The sequence below is a fragment of the Carassius carassius genome, chromosome 4 (genome assembly GCF_963082965.1).
Source record: "Carassius carassius chromosome 4, fCarCar2.1, whole genome shotgun sequence".
Lineage (NCBI taxonomy): Eukaryota > Metazoa > Chordata > Actinopteri > Cypriniformes > Cyprinidae > Carassius > Carassius carassius.
In genome coordinates, this window is record NC_081758.1 from 42,911,737 (window position 1) to 42,926,309 (window position 14,573).

Below are 14,573 nucleotides of genomic sequence, written 5' to 3' on the forward strand. Positions count from 1 at the left end.
AAGCTTCACAGACCACATTGCTACAACGACCCGGTCCTGCAGGTTTGCCTAATACAACATTAGGAAGATTAGACCCTTCCTGTCAGAGCAAGCAACCCAACTTCTTGTCCAAGCTCTTGTTCTCTCCAGACTGGACTATTGTAATGCTCTCCTGGCTCTTCCTGCATGTACTGTCAAGCCTCTGCAATTGATCCAGAATACAGCAGCGAGGGTTGTCTTCCATGAGCCAAAAAAAGCTCACGTTACTCCGCTCCTCATCAGGTTACACATGCTACCAGTAGCTGCTCGCATCAAATTCAAAGTACTGATGCTTGCCTACAAGACGGCCACTGGCACGGCACCAACTTACCTAAACTCATTGGTTAAATCTTATGTGCCCTCCAGAAGTTTGCGCTCTGCAAGTGAACGATGCCTTGTTGTACCATCCCAAAGAAGTTCAAAATCACTCTCACGGACCTTTTCCTGGACTGTGCCCAGCTGGTGGAATGACCTCCCAATCTCAGGTTTCAAGAAATATCTAAAGACTCATCTTTTTCGACAGTTCTTAACCAACTAACACTAGCACTTTTCCTTTTCTTGTCTTTTAATTTATAAAAAAAAAAACCTGGCTATGTGTTCTATACTAGACTAACTGAGACTTGTCATGGCACTTGTATACTGGTGTTGTTCTCTTGTTGACCTGACTGCTTCTATTGTTCTCATTTGTAAGTCGCTTTGGATAAAAGCGTCTGCTAAATGATTAAATGTAAATGTAATGTATTGATATTGCAGACGGAGGCCGGAGTCACTCACAGTATCAGACAGACTCTCAGCTTTCAGTCTCTGCTCTTTCAGTGCTTGCTGCAGAGCCACGATCTCAGCCTTGTGTTCACGGACGGCCAGCTCGACCGCCTGACGAGACTCTGAGCTGCGCTGGTCCGCTCGCAACCTGAGGAACACAACGGATGAGAACACCTGCACCTACAACTATTTATTAGTAGTAGTGTTACATTACAATGCATATTTGTCAGTCATAATTTCTTCAGGTTTAACCAGAGTTTTATTTTGTTGGTTTTTGCCATGAAGAGTTTTGTTAGTGTGTATAAATGACGATAGTTTTTCTAAAAAGAAACGCTCATAAAGTGACCGTAGATGAGAAATCCTGAGCTGCAGATGCTGCTGGTGTTGTGTTTGCAGAACATCGAGACTCTGAAGACCACGTGCAGCATGCATTTAAAAAACGTACACACACTACCATTCAAACTTTTGGGTTAATACATTTTTTTAAGTCTCTTCTGCTCAAAAACGCTGCATTTATTTGATCAAAAAATACTTGAAAAATTATGAAATATTATTCTAATGTAAAACATTTGCTTTCTGTGTGAATCTGTGTTAAGGTGTAATTTATTTCTGTGATGCTCCACTGTATTTTCAGCATCATTCCTCCAGTCTTCAGTGTCACATGATCTTCAGAAATCATGATAATATGATGATGATAATTGTGCTGCACAGTATTTTACTGGAAACTGTGATGCATTTTATTTTTCAGGATTCACAGATGAACAGAAAGTTCAAAAGAACAGCATTCATATTTTTTAACATTATAAATGTCTTTACAGTCATCACTTACTTTTCATCAATTTAATGCATGCTTGACGAACAAAAGCATTGACAATTTAAAATGGTCAAAATTATGCTTCAATTTTTCTTTTTTTTAATCATCTTAAGAGACGGAAAAATTCACATTGAACAAGATCGGACAAACTCAGGAGCACAAAACCAGTCCTAAGGGTCACATTTTCCAAATTGAGATTTATGCATCATCTAAAAGCTGAATAAATCATCTCTCCAATGATGAAAATCTGGAATCTGAGAGTGCCAAAAAAATCTAAATATTGAGAAAATCATCTTTAAAGTTGTTTAAAATGAATTCTTAGCAATGCATATTACTAATCAAAAATGTAGTTTTGATATATTTACAGTAGGAAATGCACAAAATATCTTCATGGAACATGATCTTTACTTAATATCCTAATGATTTTTGGCATAAAAGAAAAATCTATAATTCTGACCCATGCCATGTATTTTTGGCTATTGCTACAAATACACCCCAGAGTCTCAAGACTGCTTTAGTGCTGCAGAGTCACATCTATCTCTTAAGCGTTCTGGAAGTAGAGAAGGGCCCTCATGTGTGTGTGCACCTGTTCTGCTTCTCGTTGTCCAGCAGTCTCTGCATGTCTCTGGTCCTGCGCTCCGCCTGGCTCTTCTCGTCCTCCAGAGCAGATCTCCAGTTCTCCCACTGTCTCTCCTTCTCCAGCAGCTCATCGTTCAGACTCTCCAGCTCCACCACCTGCTCCTCCAGCATGCTGCACGTGGTCTTCAGAGTCTCGATGTTCTGCAAACACAACACCAGCAGCATCTGCAGCTCAGGATTTCTCATCTACAGTCACTTTATGAGCGTTTCACCATTGCTATTTATCATATATACACACTAACAAAACTCTTCACGGCAAACCATCAAAATAAAAGTCTGGTTAAACTTGAAGAAAGTATGACTGACAAATATGCATTTTGTACAGTAGAATGCACATTGTAATATAATACTACTACTAATAAAATTATTATTAAAAAACTTTATTTTTAAGGAAATAATCACAATTTTTTCCAATTCGTTGTTTGCTCAAAACATTTAAAGGGTTTAATTTTCACTGGATTACGAGAAAAATGTTATCGATCTTTTAATGCCTTTATTTGATTACTGACAAAAAAAGAAAACAAGAATCATGAAATAAAAGGTATTTCATTAAAAAAAAAAAGGTATTTCATAGTGAACCTAAAAATATATTTATTTTTATTAATTTTTTAATAACATGATGTTAAAACGTACAAGTTTCACGATTTCAAGACATGCTTTTTGATTATTAAACGTTAATTTAACCTAAAAAAAAAAAAATAAACGTAAAAGAATTAAATGGAATTTGGGAAGGGGGGGGGGGGGGGGGCATTTCATAGGTCCCCAAAAATATATATATATTTTTAACTTTTAATAACTAGCTGTTAAATTGTAAAAGTTTCACGATTTCAAAACATGTTTTTTGATTATTAAACTTTAATTTAACCACTAAAACAGAGTCCAAAATTTGTTTAAAAAATATGTTTTTTTTTTCAAAATGTTTTTTTTTTTTTTTTGGGGACTCTGTTTTAGTGGTTAAATTAAAGTTTAATAATGCACACTATAACCACTTCAGCTGTTATTTTGATTTTTTGAGAATTAGGCATATGCAATATTGGACCCACCGGTGGGTCCCCAGAGTTGATGTGGATAAAAGGAATTTAGAAACAATCGGAATTTGGAAAAAGAAAAGAAAAAGGCATTTCATAGGGCCCTATTTACAGTAACTGATTTGAACTGTGTTGAATGGAAAATGAACAGAAACGGATGCAGCTCCACGGTTGAGCAGCCGTGAGGGTAAAGGCTCCAGATGTGCAGGCTCTGGGTTCATCGGAAGAGGTTTGAGTGTGCAGATGAAGAGCAGACGCGTTTGCGCACCTGTTTCTGGTTGTTGAGGTGCATCTCTCGGTCGGCCACCTCTCTGCGCAGACGGTCCACGTCCTGACTGAGCTGCAGTCGCTCCTCGCTCTCCAGCGTCAGCTCGTCCAGCTGCTTGGACAGATAGAAGTTGTGCTGGTTCAGCTCGGCGTTCTCCTGGGTCAGCTGTGTCAGCTGCTCCTCCAGATCTGTGATCACCTACAGAGAGAGCATGAACTCTGGTCATCCATCAAACACACAATCACTCCTCATTCAGCCCTCGTTCTCTCTATCTGCAGCCAAACAGAGCAGAGACCACCAGCTCCTAAAACAATAGTTTGAAAAGATTTCAACTTAAATAGACATCCACAATACTGAGATTTATAGACCTAATTTAATCGATTCAATATTTATGTCTGATAAGACTTTAGATAATTACACTCAAGAGGCACTGTTCATTCAAAGATTTAGCCATTATTTAGTTATTTATACACTGTATATACTTTTTTTTCAAGATTTATAAATACATATATTTATATATACACACATTTCTGTAACAAAAAAAATTAATAAAAGAAAAACAAACATTTATAAATTACAGTATATATTTAAATATTACACATACAAATATAACCATATATATATATAAAATTATACATTATATATATAAAATAATATCTATCTATTTATATATATATAGAGAGAGAGAAAGAGAGAGAGACAAACATTTAATAAAAATAATAGTAATATGTATATGTAAATATTTATATTTAATTATTACAGTATATATTTAAATATGCATACAAATATATAGTGTATATTTAAATATTATGCATACAAATATAATCATTTATCTTTATATATATATTTAAATTAAACACGTATATAAAATTCTATCTAATAAAAAACAATATTAATAATAATATGTATATGTTAATATTTATATTAAATATTACAGTATATATTTAAATATGCATGCAAATATATTGTGCACATTTAAAATACAATTTAAATGTATTATATATATATGAATATATAATTGATGCAACTATAAATGTAACTAAATACTTAGTCACTCTTAACTTAAAATTATACAGAAAGCAACAGTGCCAAGAGCACTCAGTCGATTCAATAAACAAATTAAATCAATTTTTTAAATGAAACAAATATATTTGATTTAAAAATGTATAGTTCATTTTTACATGACATCAAAACTCAATTTTAGAGATTCCGATTCACTATGATGACTTAGAAAAAGACATGGTTAAAAACATATGGTAAATAGATTTAGACTTCCTTTAATTAAATTAAAACCGCAAGCCCATGAGATACAGAAGACTGCAGAAGGAGAGGTCTGTCCTGATCTGGGGTCAGTGATCGGGACTGTTTCTGCTCAATTCTGAAGCCTGAACAATCATATTCAACCCTCCAGAGCAACGCAGGGCATTGTGGGAAATCGTGGTGTAGATAAGCACACACTTACCGAGCAGCTGTCCCTCAGTGCGTCAAACTTGCGCTGGATCTCATCTCTGTGGGCCTGCAGGAGGAGGACACACACATGAGGTGAATGTGTATCATATACACAGATATCTGCTTCAAAGCTCCATTTCTGACCTGAACTATTAAACAGGATGTTTTTTCATTTTATTCATCGCTCCCACATTTAAATCTCGCTCAGTAGTCCCTCACAATAATATATCTACTGTAGTATAAATGGTAAAACTCTATGTATGCCACGGTTTCTCAAACTGGAGCTAGTGCCGTCATGAGTAAATGAAAAGCTAATAATTCTTTAAATCAAAAATATTAAATGTATTTTTTTAAAGGGTAACTAAACCCCTGGTCAGAGCCTGACTCCTCCCACTTCCAATATTTGAAAAATGCTGAATAGTGCGTTGGAGAAGCATTCCCGCGTAAAATGCAGTTTGCACAGTCCAGCTCTAGGCCAAGTGCATGCAACCACTGATTTTGACGTAACAAGATGGTCTTATACTGACAAGGGCGTGGTGGCTCGTACCAAGGGGCGTGGTGAGCTGGAAACTGCTTACGTCACTTGCCACCGCAAAATCCAATAGGAAAAATCAACTGCAGTAGCCACCGTTCAACCTGAAGAGGGCAGCACTCACACGTTTTTACACCAAAATAAAACACTTTATACTCAAATGTCAAAAAAGTTACTCGAATCAATGAACAGCACTAATAAAGCCCCATTCTTATAGATCATTAACTAAAAAAAGTTGTTTTAGGGTTTAGTTACTCTTTAAATATAAAAATAAGGTATAATTCATAATAAATATATTATTGTGTAACTTTTATATATTGTATATATATTTATACAATACGTTTTTTTTTTGAAACCCAGTATTATTTTAGAATAACTGATGTGCTGTTAGAGTTTTATAGTATTCATATTTTTGTTTTTTCTGTTTGTTTTTTTACATTTTAATTTAAGTTAAAGTTTATCATTTTGGTGTGTGTCGTCATTTTTTTTATTAAAAATATATTAAAATATTCATTTTGATTAAAAAAAAAATCAATTTTAATTTCACTTAAAGTTTCGAAATTTTTTGTGTTTTTATTATCATATATATATATACACAGACACACACATATACATATATTAGGGATGTCAACAATTAATCGATGATTGATTAAATGTCGAAAAGAGATGCAATCCATGAAAACTATCGATGGTCAGTTAACCTATTTAATTTAATTGAGGGATCAAATTAATAAATTGAATGAATTCTCAATGTAAGTAATAGGCCTAAAATAAAAATAACAGTTTGTTTTCATAATATATATATATATATATATATATATATATATATATATATATATATATATATATGACTTAAATAATGAAGCTAACAGACTTAAAACATAAGTGTGTGGCGTCGCTCCATAAACAAGTTCACGGAAGGGAAAGAATGACAACGTGCATTCTGTTTGTTTGCTTTATTTTACAAAAGCACAAATGTTTGTTTTTTATTGTGTGCGCACAAATAAAACTCAAAATTGTGCGGATTATATCTTACTCAAAAAATGTTCCTTGCGCCTTGCAGCCCCCCCCCCCCCCCCCAACATATTAATGTTTGCATTCATATAATTTATATTGTAAATAAAAATATTATTATACTATATTATATTATTATTATATTATATTAAATATATAAACATGACCCTTTTCTTAAATATATACATGCATGTGTGTGTATTTATATATATACATAAATACAGACAGCACAGACTCATATATTATGTAAACAAAAACTTTATCTTGGATGCGATTAATTGCATTTATTAATATATTTATGTGTGTGTGTAGATTTATTTATTTTTTATTTTAGAATAATATCCCTTATGCGCTCATGAACCATGAGCATGCACATGAGTTGTTAAATGAGTGAAATCTCAGGGGGTTTGTGAAGGCTATGTTTCAGCTCAAGGTGTGTGTGTGATTGTCTGTGGTGTGTGTCTCACTCTCAGCGCTGTGATCTCCTCCTCAGCTTCAGCTGTGGTCTCCTCCAGCTCAGTCTTGGCCTGCTGTAGCTGACTCTCGAGCGCGTGTCTCGCCGCCTGCAGGCTGCTGATCTGAGACTCTCTCTCCTGCAGCGAGAGCGTGAGCTCTGTCACCTGACGCTTGATCTCCAGCTTCTGCTCCTCGTGCTCCAGACCCATCTCAAACACACACACACACACACACCTCTGCTTTAACAACATCACAACGATGCTCTCATGTCTCTCACATCACAAAACGCTTTCGAGTATAACACAAAATTGAGTATGTGAGTATTCTAGGATTCCATCTTCTAACAATCACACATTAAACAGTAATCCTCACAGTCGATGCTAGTGATGCGCCAATATTTGGCAATTTGTAATTGATTTCAACGAAGTGAGATCTTTTAGTCTGCGCTGTTTTCAGTTTAATGCATGAACAAATCTTCATTAAACATTATTTGCAGCGCTACTGCCTTGTAGTATTCACAATAAGATTTTATATTTTAGATGTAAAACTAAGCTTTCAAATTCAAACAGTTAAATATTGAACATGTATCGATTTGAAGTGCATATCAAATTACATGCATTCGGATTTAAAAACAAACTAATAAACAAGCATGTCTGTCAGTCTTACAGAAATGAAACGGCTCAGATTTCTGTCACAGTACTAATTAACTGAATGCATTTTAAAAACACAATAAACAGCTTTATATATGTATATTATAAAATAAAATAAAAATAATTTGTTTCAATCTTGTACATTTTAACTACATGAATACTGCAAGCCATAATGTTCAACATTTTAAACTAAGCAATTTGAATAAATGCATCTTAAACATATGATGATTTAAATGAAATCAAACAGATAGTTAATAATAAAGCATGCTATTAGTTTTTATTCGTTCTGTTTCTTTTAAGACAAATGTGGATTACATTAAGTTTATTAGTTTGTGTTAAACTAAAAATGTGTCATTCAAAAGGATGGAAATTGTATATACAATTCAAATAAAAATATATAAATGTTGACACTTTTTAACGAGGATCGCAGTAGCCATCAATGTATGCTTAAATAAATCGAATGAAAACAAGTTTTATTACAGCCACTGTGTAAAAGTTTATATTGTAACAATAAAACCTTGTGACCCTGCAGTCTTGAGTCTCTGGGTTATATTTGTAGCAATAGCCAAAAAAAAAACATTGTAAGGGTTAAAATTATAAATGTTTCTTTTATGCCAAAAATCAGTAGGATATTAAGTAAAGATCATGTTCCATGAAGATATTTAGTACATTTTCTACCTAAAACTTAATTTTTAATTAATAATATGCATTGCTAAGAATTCATCTGAACAACTTTAAAGATGATTTTCTCAATATTTAGATTTTTTTTTTTGCTCCCTCAGATTCCAGATTTTCAAAAAGTTGCATCTCAGCCAAATATTATCAGATCCTAATAAACCATAGATCAATGGAGAGATTACTTATTTATTTTGAATCTCTCAACGGATCATGAGTGGTTTTGTGTTGGAGGGTCTCATATATTCTGCGCTCACCTCTCTGAGTCTGCTCTCCAGCTCCAGGAGTCGGCTCTTCCGGCTCTGCTCCTGCTGGCTCATCTTCTCCAGATGTTCCTCCAGTTTGGCATTCTGTGCTTCCAGTTTCCCCGCCTGAGACTCCAGGTAAAACTTCTGCTGCCGCAGCTCCGAGATCATCTCCTCCTGAGCTTTCCTGAGAAAAACACCAGCACACGCTGAGATCTACACACGTGATCTCTCAGATTTCCGAGTGTTCGATGTCTTGTTTTCCAGGAAAAGGAGTGAATTAGATTTCTCCTTCAATAAGCTCATTTCTGAAGCCTCCTGAGAATCATTGGTGCATCTCCTGGGTGGCGTTTCTCAGATTGTTTTTGTTTGGCTAAATTGCAGGCCCTCCTATTCCTCCATCGCTCATTGCATCTAAAACACTTGATTTATAAGTTGAACGATGGAGCAGAGAAGCTCAGATTGAACATTTGTTCCAAGCTAAATGCTTCCCCAGACTGCAGTTTGCAGATCTACAATAACAAGTGATTAAGTATCCTCTGGATAAACACATATTTGATCTAACATGACCTAAAACTACATGTAACCCAAGCTACTGACACCCAAAAATCCCATTTATTTCTTCCATAGATTTGCTCATAGTTTTTTATGATAACATAAACGTTTAAAAGACAGGACTACTTGGTATTGGTTTAGGCTTTTCCTGAAACCATCAGCTTACATTATTTTCAACTTATATTTTAATTCCAAGCGGAATTCAATGTGAAAAACCTATGAATCTGGAAGATTTGTTGGTTTTAGTTTCATGTTTCAATTCTGATTCTGAAATGTTGCACAATTTATATTTACATTTAAATCGGTAGTTTCATCTACATTTTTAGCTTGATCATGCCATGTGCAATGCTTGTCACTGTCTTATATTTTTGTCAGATTGCCAAACACTTTTGCACTTTAAATCAAATTTGTAATGTTGTGATTCTCGTGACTCTCGTCTTTTAACAATATTGCATATAATAAAGGAGACAAAAACGTACAGTGATAGTTCACCCAAAAAATTTATTGGCTCATTAATTACTCTTCCTCATTAGTCGTTCCAAACCCGTAAGAGCTTCACTCATCTTCAGAACACAAATACATTTTTTTGATGAAATCCGAGAGCTTTCTGACTCTGCATAGACAGCAATGCAACTGAAACCTTTTAAGGCCCAGAAAGGTAGTATGAACATTGTTAAAATACATCAACCGTTACGTAAAGAAGCTACAAGAATACTTGAAAATGACTTTATTCGAAAATTTCTTCACTGTGGTACTTTCCTGAGCAAGCAGCAAAGACTGACAGAAGTGTTCACCTCATTAAAGAAAAGTATGACTAGAAAAAGCTTTTTTCCCATGACTAAGACGAGACGACAATGTCAATAAACTATAACTGTGACTATAATCAACCTGCAATATCAGTGACTATAAAAAATTAAACTGAAATGTGTTTAAAAAAAGTAAAAACTATACCAAAATTTTATTTAAACTAAATTATATTTAAGACAAATTATGAATTAAATGTGTCCTTTTATTAATGCTTGGACAAAATGCTGCACATTTCTTTGTTTGATTCTAATATACCTATAATAATATACTAATATAGCAATTGCATATTATTGCTCTTTTGTTGGTTTTGATCATTTCTATTGTCCTCATCTGTTAAGACGCTTTGGATAAAAGACAATTTAAATAAAACAAATGTAAATAAAAAAACTAAACTGAAAATTTAAAACAAGACCCAAATCAAATAAGTAAAACAAATGAAATAAATCGCTTCATATAAACAAAATAAGGCTTTGTCTGTGCTCTTTCCATTTAAAATGAGAAGCAAACACTGCATTTCAATCATGATCCGAACAAAGATGCTGCGTACTTGCAACATGAGCAGTTTTTAATCTAAATTTGTTGTATAATTTAGAAATTTGAAACAAAAACAGAATGGTTTGACTTCAGTTTTGTGAAACTATACATAAAAATATCAGCATGAAACAGAAACATCAGACGAGTTGAACGAGATGCAGATTCACTCTCTGCCAGCAGATGGAGCTTAAAGCGTTTCCTTGGTTACCGCTATAAACAAAGCAGCAGCTGCACTTATGAACAGCAGTGATACAGTGTTTCCTTGGTTACCGCAGTAAACAAAGCAGCGCTGCACTTATGAACAGCAGTGATACAGTGTTTCCGTGGTTACCGCAGTAAACAAAGCAGCGCTGCACTTATGAACAGCAGTGATACAGTGTTTCCTTGGTTACCGCAGTAAACAAAGCAGCGCTGCACTTATGAACAGCAGTGATACAGTGTTTCCTTGGTTACCGCAGTAAACAAAGCAGCGCTGCACTTATGAACAGCAGTGATACAGTGTTTCCGTGGTTACCGCAGTAAACAAAGCAGCGCTGCACTTATGAACAGCAGTGATACAGTGTTTCCGTGGTTACCGCAGTAAACAAAGCAGCGCTGCACTTATGAACTTTAATATGGATTATACAGAGGCAAGATGAAAATAAAAAATACCATCACTTCTAAAGACAGTAGGTTTCACTCAGACACACATTCATATAAACTCCTAGCCCTAAATGAATCACGATTTGTTTAGCATCTCAACTGATTTGAATCGTCACATATTTAAATCGATTTTCAACCAGCTTGTGGTTAATCATCACATCACTAGTGATTGTGTTTGCTGAATAAATGCACTAACTCAACCTCTGTTGTTTTAATAGAGAAACATTGCTGCATTATTATTCAGAACTACTATTAGGAAATTTACTGTTAAATTAAATTACATTTATGCATTTAGCAGACACTTTTACCCAAAGCTACTTACAGTGCATTCAGGCTAACAGTTTTTACCTAATTTGTGTTCCCGGGGAATCGAACCCACAACATTTTGATTACGCAATGCTCTACCACTTGAGCTACAGGAACACTTTTAAAATATTTTTTGTTTGTCTTTGCCACATTGTATTGATTTGTGCTATATGTTTTTTTTTCTTCAGTTTTCATTTCTCTTTAGGAAATGTGACGAAAAGTTTTCATTGACTAAAATGCTCAGACATTTTAAAAGAAAACAGGACGAGGTTAAATATGATAACTAAAAAGTACATCTGACACGAGGATTCAGACATAAATCAGCACTACAACAGGGAAGAGAAGAAATTGTTGAACAAATCTAATATTTTTGTTCTCTGTTGCCGTCTATGCAGGATCAGAGAGCTCTTGGATTTCATCAAAAATAGCTTAATTGTGCTCTCAAGATGAACAAAGGTCTTACGGGTTTGGAACGACATGAGGGAGAGAAGTTAATGAACAAATTTAAATGTTTGGTGGACTATAGTTGATGAAATTAATTAAACTTATTCAAATAACCAGTCACGTGTTTTTCTACTAATTACCCTTCAGGCTGTTTAACAAGCTCAACCAGAGATGAAGTTTCTCTAGAGGAGAGAGTGTTCCTCCAGCAAACACTGGTTTCTGACATCGTGTTTCAAACTCTTACATGTTTTTCTGGGTGTAAATGCTGCTGTTGGCTGCCAGTTTATTGGCTTCAGAGAGTTCAGCGATCCGCTGCTCCAGACTCTTCATCTTATTGTCCATGGCCTTGATGGTCTGTAAAGAGAAACACACAAAGCACCCAGCATCAGGACACAGATTTACTCATATCTATTAGTCGACCATCAGCGTGGGCAGAAGAGGCGGTCGGAGAGTTTTGGAAAGATTATTTTCTGTCACTAGTGTTGTAAATTACACACTTGATTTTTAATAACAGGACATCTTTAGAGCCACGAGCTAAGAACACAAATGTAACACTGTACACTAGTGTTACTGTAAATATGAAACATTGTGAGTCTGTGATCAGCCAAAAGATCAAGTCTAACAAATGAACTGGATCAAGGCGCATGGATACAAACACAAACTAACACATTTGCATGCGAAAACTCACAAAAAAAAGCACAAAAAAACACACGACAGAGATCTTTGACATAAAACAAATCAAAACCAAGGATGAAACAGTGGTACATATCTGATAAAGCACTGGGATTTCTAAATTGGGTCACTAGGCGATGTCCCTGTAAAATTTATTCTGACGCAGAATACAGGCAACGGATTTCTCATTTATATTATGTCTATTATGATTAATAACTAAATAAGACAATTTGTGTAATTGTTTTTACTATATTCTGCATAGTTTGTGTTTATTGATCGAACTCAGATTGAAAATATATTTCTCAGAAGAAGAAAAAAAAGTTTTTAGTTTTAGTTTTTCTTGGTTTTGTTATTAAATAACACTCTTTCCATTTTCTTTACTCATTAAAATGTTTTTGGACACATCTCTATTGTTAGTTAACGAAATCTGCCTGTTTTTTTTTTTTACTTAAAAGCGCAGACAACAATATTGTAATAAATGGCTATAACTTGCTTGGGAAATGGTATATGTAAACAACATTTTATTTGGAAGTGTAAATCACCCAGACACAACTTTCTAAAGAAAAATATCCAAACTTTAGAGTTTCTGTTTAAGTACAAAGTAAAAAACACCCAACTGTTGCTTGCATTTTTCTTAAAATTCTGTAATTTAATTAATTCTTTGAGAAAAAGAAAGTAAAATTGAGACTTTAAATTAGTTAAACAAACTGTAAGTCCTCTTGTTTATAATGATATATGGCACTTGATGCTGACTGCTAGAATAGGTCTGAAAAACAAAGAATAGTGCAGATGTGTCAGGCGCCCCAAAAATGTTCTAGGTCTTTAAGGGTTAAAATCGTTAAAGTCACTCAGACACACACACACACACACACACACACACACACACACACACACACACACACACACACACACACACACTCACACATACACGCACGCTCGCACACACACTCACACACACACGCACGCACGCACACACACACACACACTCACACTCACACACAGACACACAGACACACACACACGCACGCTCGCACACACACACACACACACACACACAGACACACACACACGCACACACACACACACACACACACACACACACACACACGCACACACGCACACACACACACACACACACACACACACACGCACGCACACACACACACAGACACACGCACACAAACACACACACACACACACAGACACACGCACACACACACACACACACACACACACACACACACACACACACACAGACACACACACACACACACACACACTCACACGCTTCAGGAGTCTGAGATTGATTTGAGATAAAGACGAGACACTCACAGCTTTCTGTTCACTGATGAGTTTGCATTTCTCTCGCGCTTCTTCCTCATGTTGAGCTCGTTTGTGCTCCAGACAGTCTTTATCAACCAGATCTGCTTTCATCTGAGCCTCCAGAACCTGCAACACACACACACACACACACACACACTCACACGATAATCATCATGTAACAGATCAGCAGGTATATTCAGCTGCTGGGAAGTGATGGAAAAGATGCTTGCTTTTTGAGATGTTGCTGACACAAGATCACAAGCAGTCCATCAACTTTGATTTGAATATTAGTCACACAAACACTGTATGCACTGAAAATGTGTTTTTCTAGTAAAGTGCAAAGCATTTTGATTCACAGACTGTTTATTTATTAAACTGAATGTTGGTCATTAGAAATGTGGGAAAAGGTCATTAAAGTAACAAAACATTTGATTATTGACATTATCTATACACTATAATTCAAAAGTCTGGAGTCTCTTCTGCTCAACAAGGTTGCATTTATATGATTAAATTACAGTAAAAAATTTGAAATATTATTCTAATGTAAAATATCTGTTTTCTGTGTTAAAGTGTAATGTATTTCTGTGATGCTCCGCTGTATTTTCAGCATCATTCCTCCAGTCTTCAGTGTCACATGATCTTCAGAAATCAGAATAATATGATGATTTACTGCTCAAGAAACATTTCTGAGTATTATCAGTGTTGAACACAGTTGTGCTGCACGATATTTTACTGGAAAC

At 35.1% G+C, this 14,573-nt stretch overlaps 1 protein-coding gene across 8 annotated transcripts in view; it reads right to left on the bottom strand.

Annotated features, from left to right (window-relative positions):
• LOC132140097 (citron Rho-interacting kinase-like) overlaps positions 1-14,573 on the bottom strand; it is a 71,126-nt gene that overhangs the window by 23,864 nt on the left and 32,689 nt on the right. For 7 of the 8 annotated variants that reach the window (XM_059548922.1, XM_059548921.1, XM_059548920.1 and 4 more), the window contains 8 exons: positions 13,843-13,959; positions 12,083-12,192; positions 8,563-8,737; positions 6,992-7,189; positions 4,992-5,045; positions 3,530-3,727; positions 2,181-2,374; positions 793-928 (listed from right to left, as the gene is read on the bottom strand). In XM_059548922.1, the coding sequence (XP_059404905.1) occupies positions 793-928; positions 2,181-2,374; positions 3,530-3,727; positions 4,992-5,045; positions 6,992-7,189; positions 8,563-8,737; positions 12,083-12,192; positions 13,843-13,959 (1,182 nt within the window). The remainder of the gene's footprint in view (positions 1-792; positions 929-2,180; positions 2,375-3,529; positions 3,728-4,991; positions 5,046-6,991; positions 7,190-8,562; positions 8,738-12,082; positions 12,193-13,842; positions 13,960-14,573) is intronic. The other variant, XM_059548917.1, reaches the window with a different exon arrangement.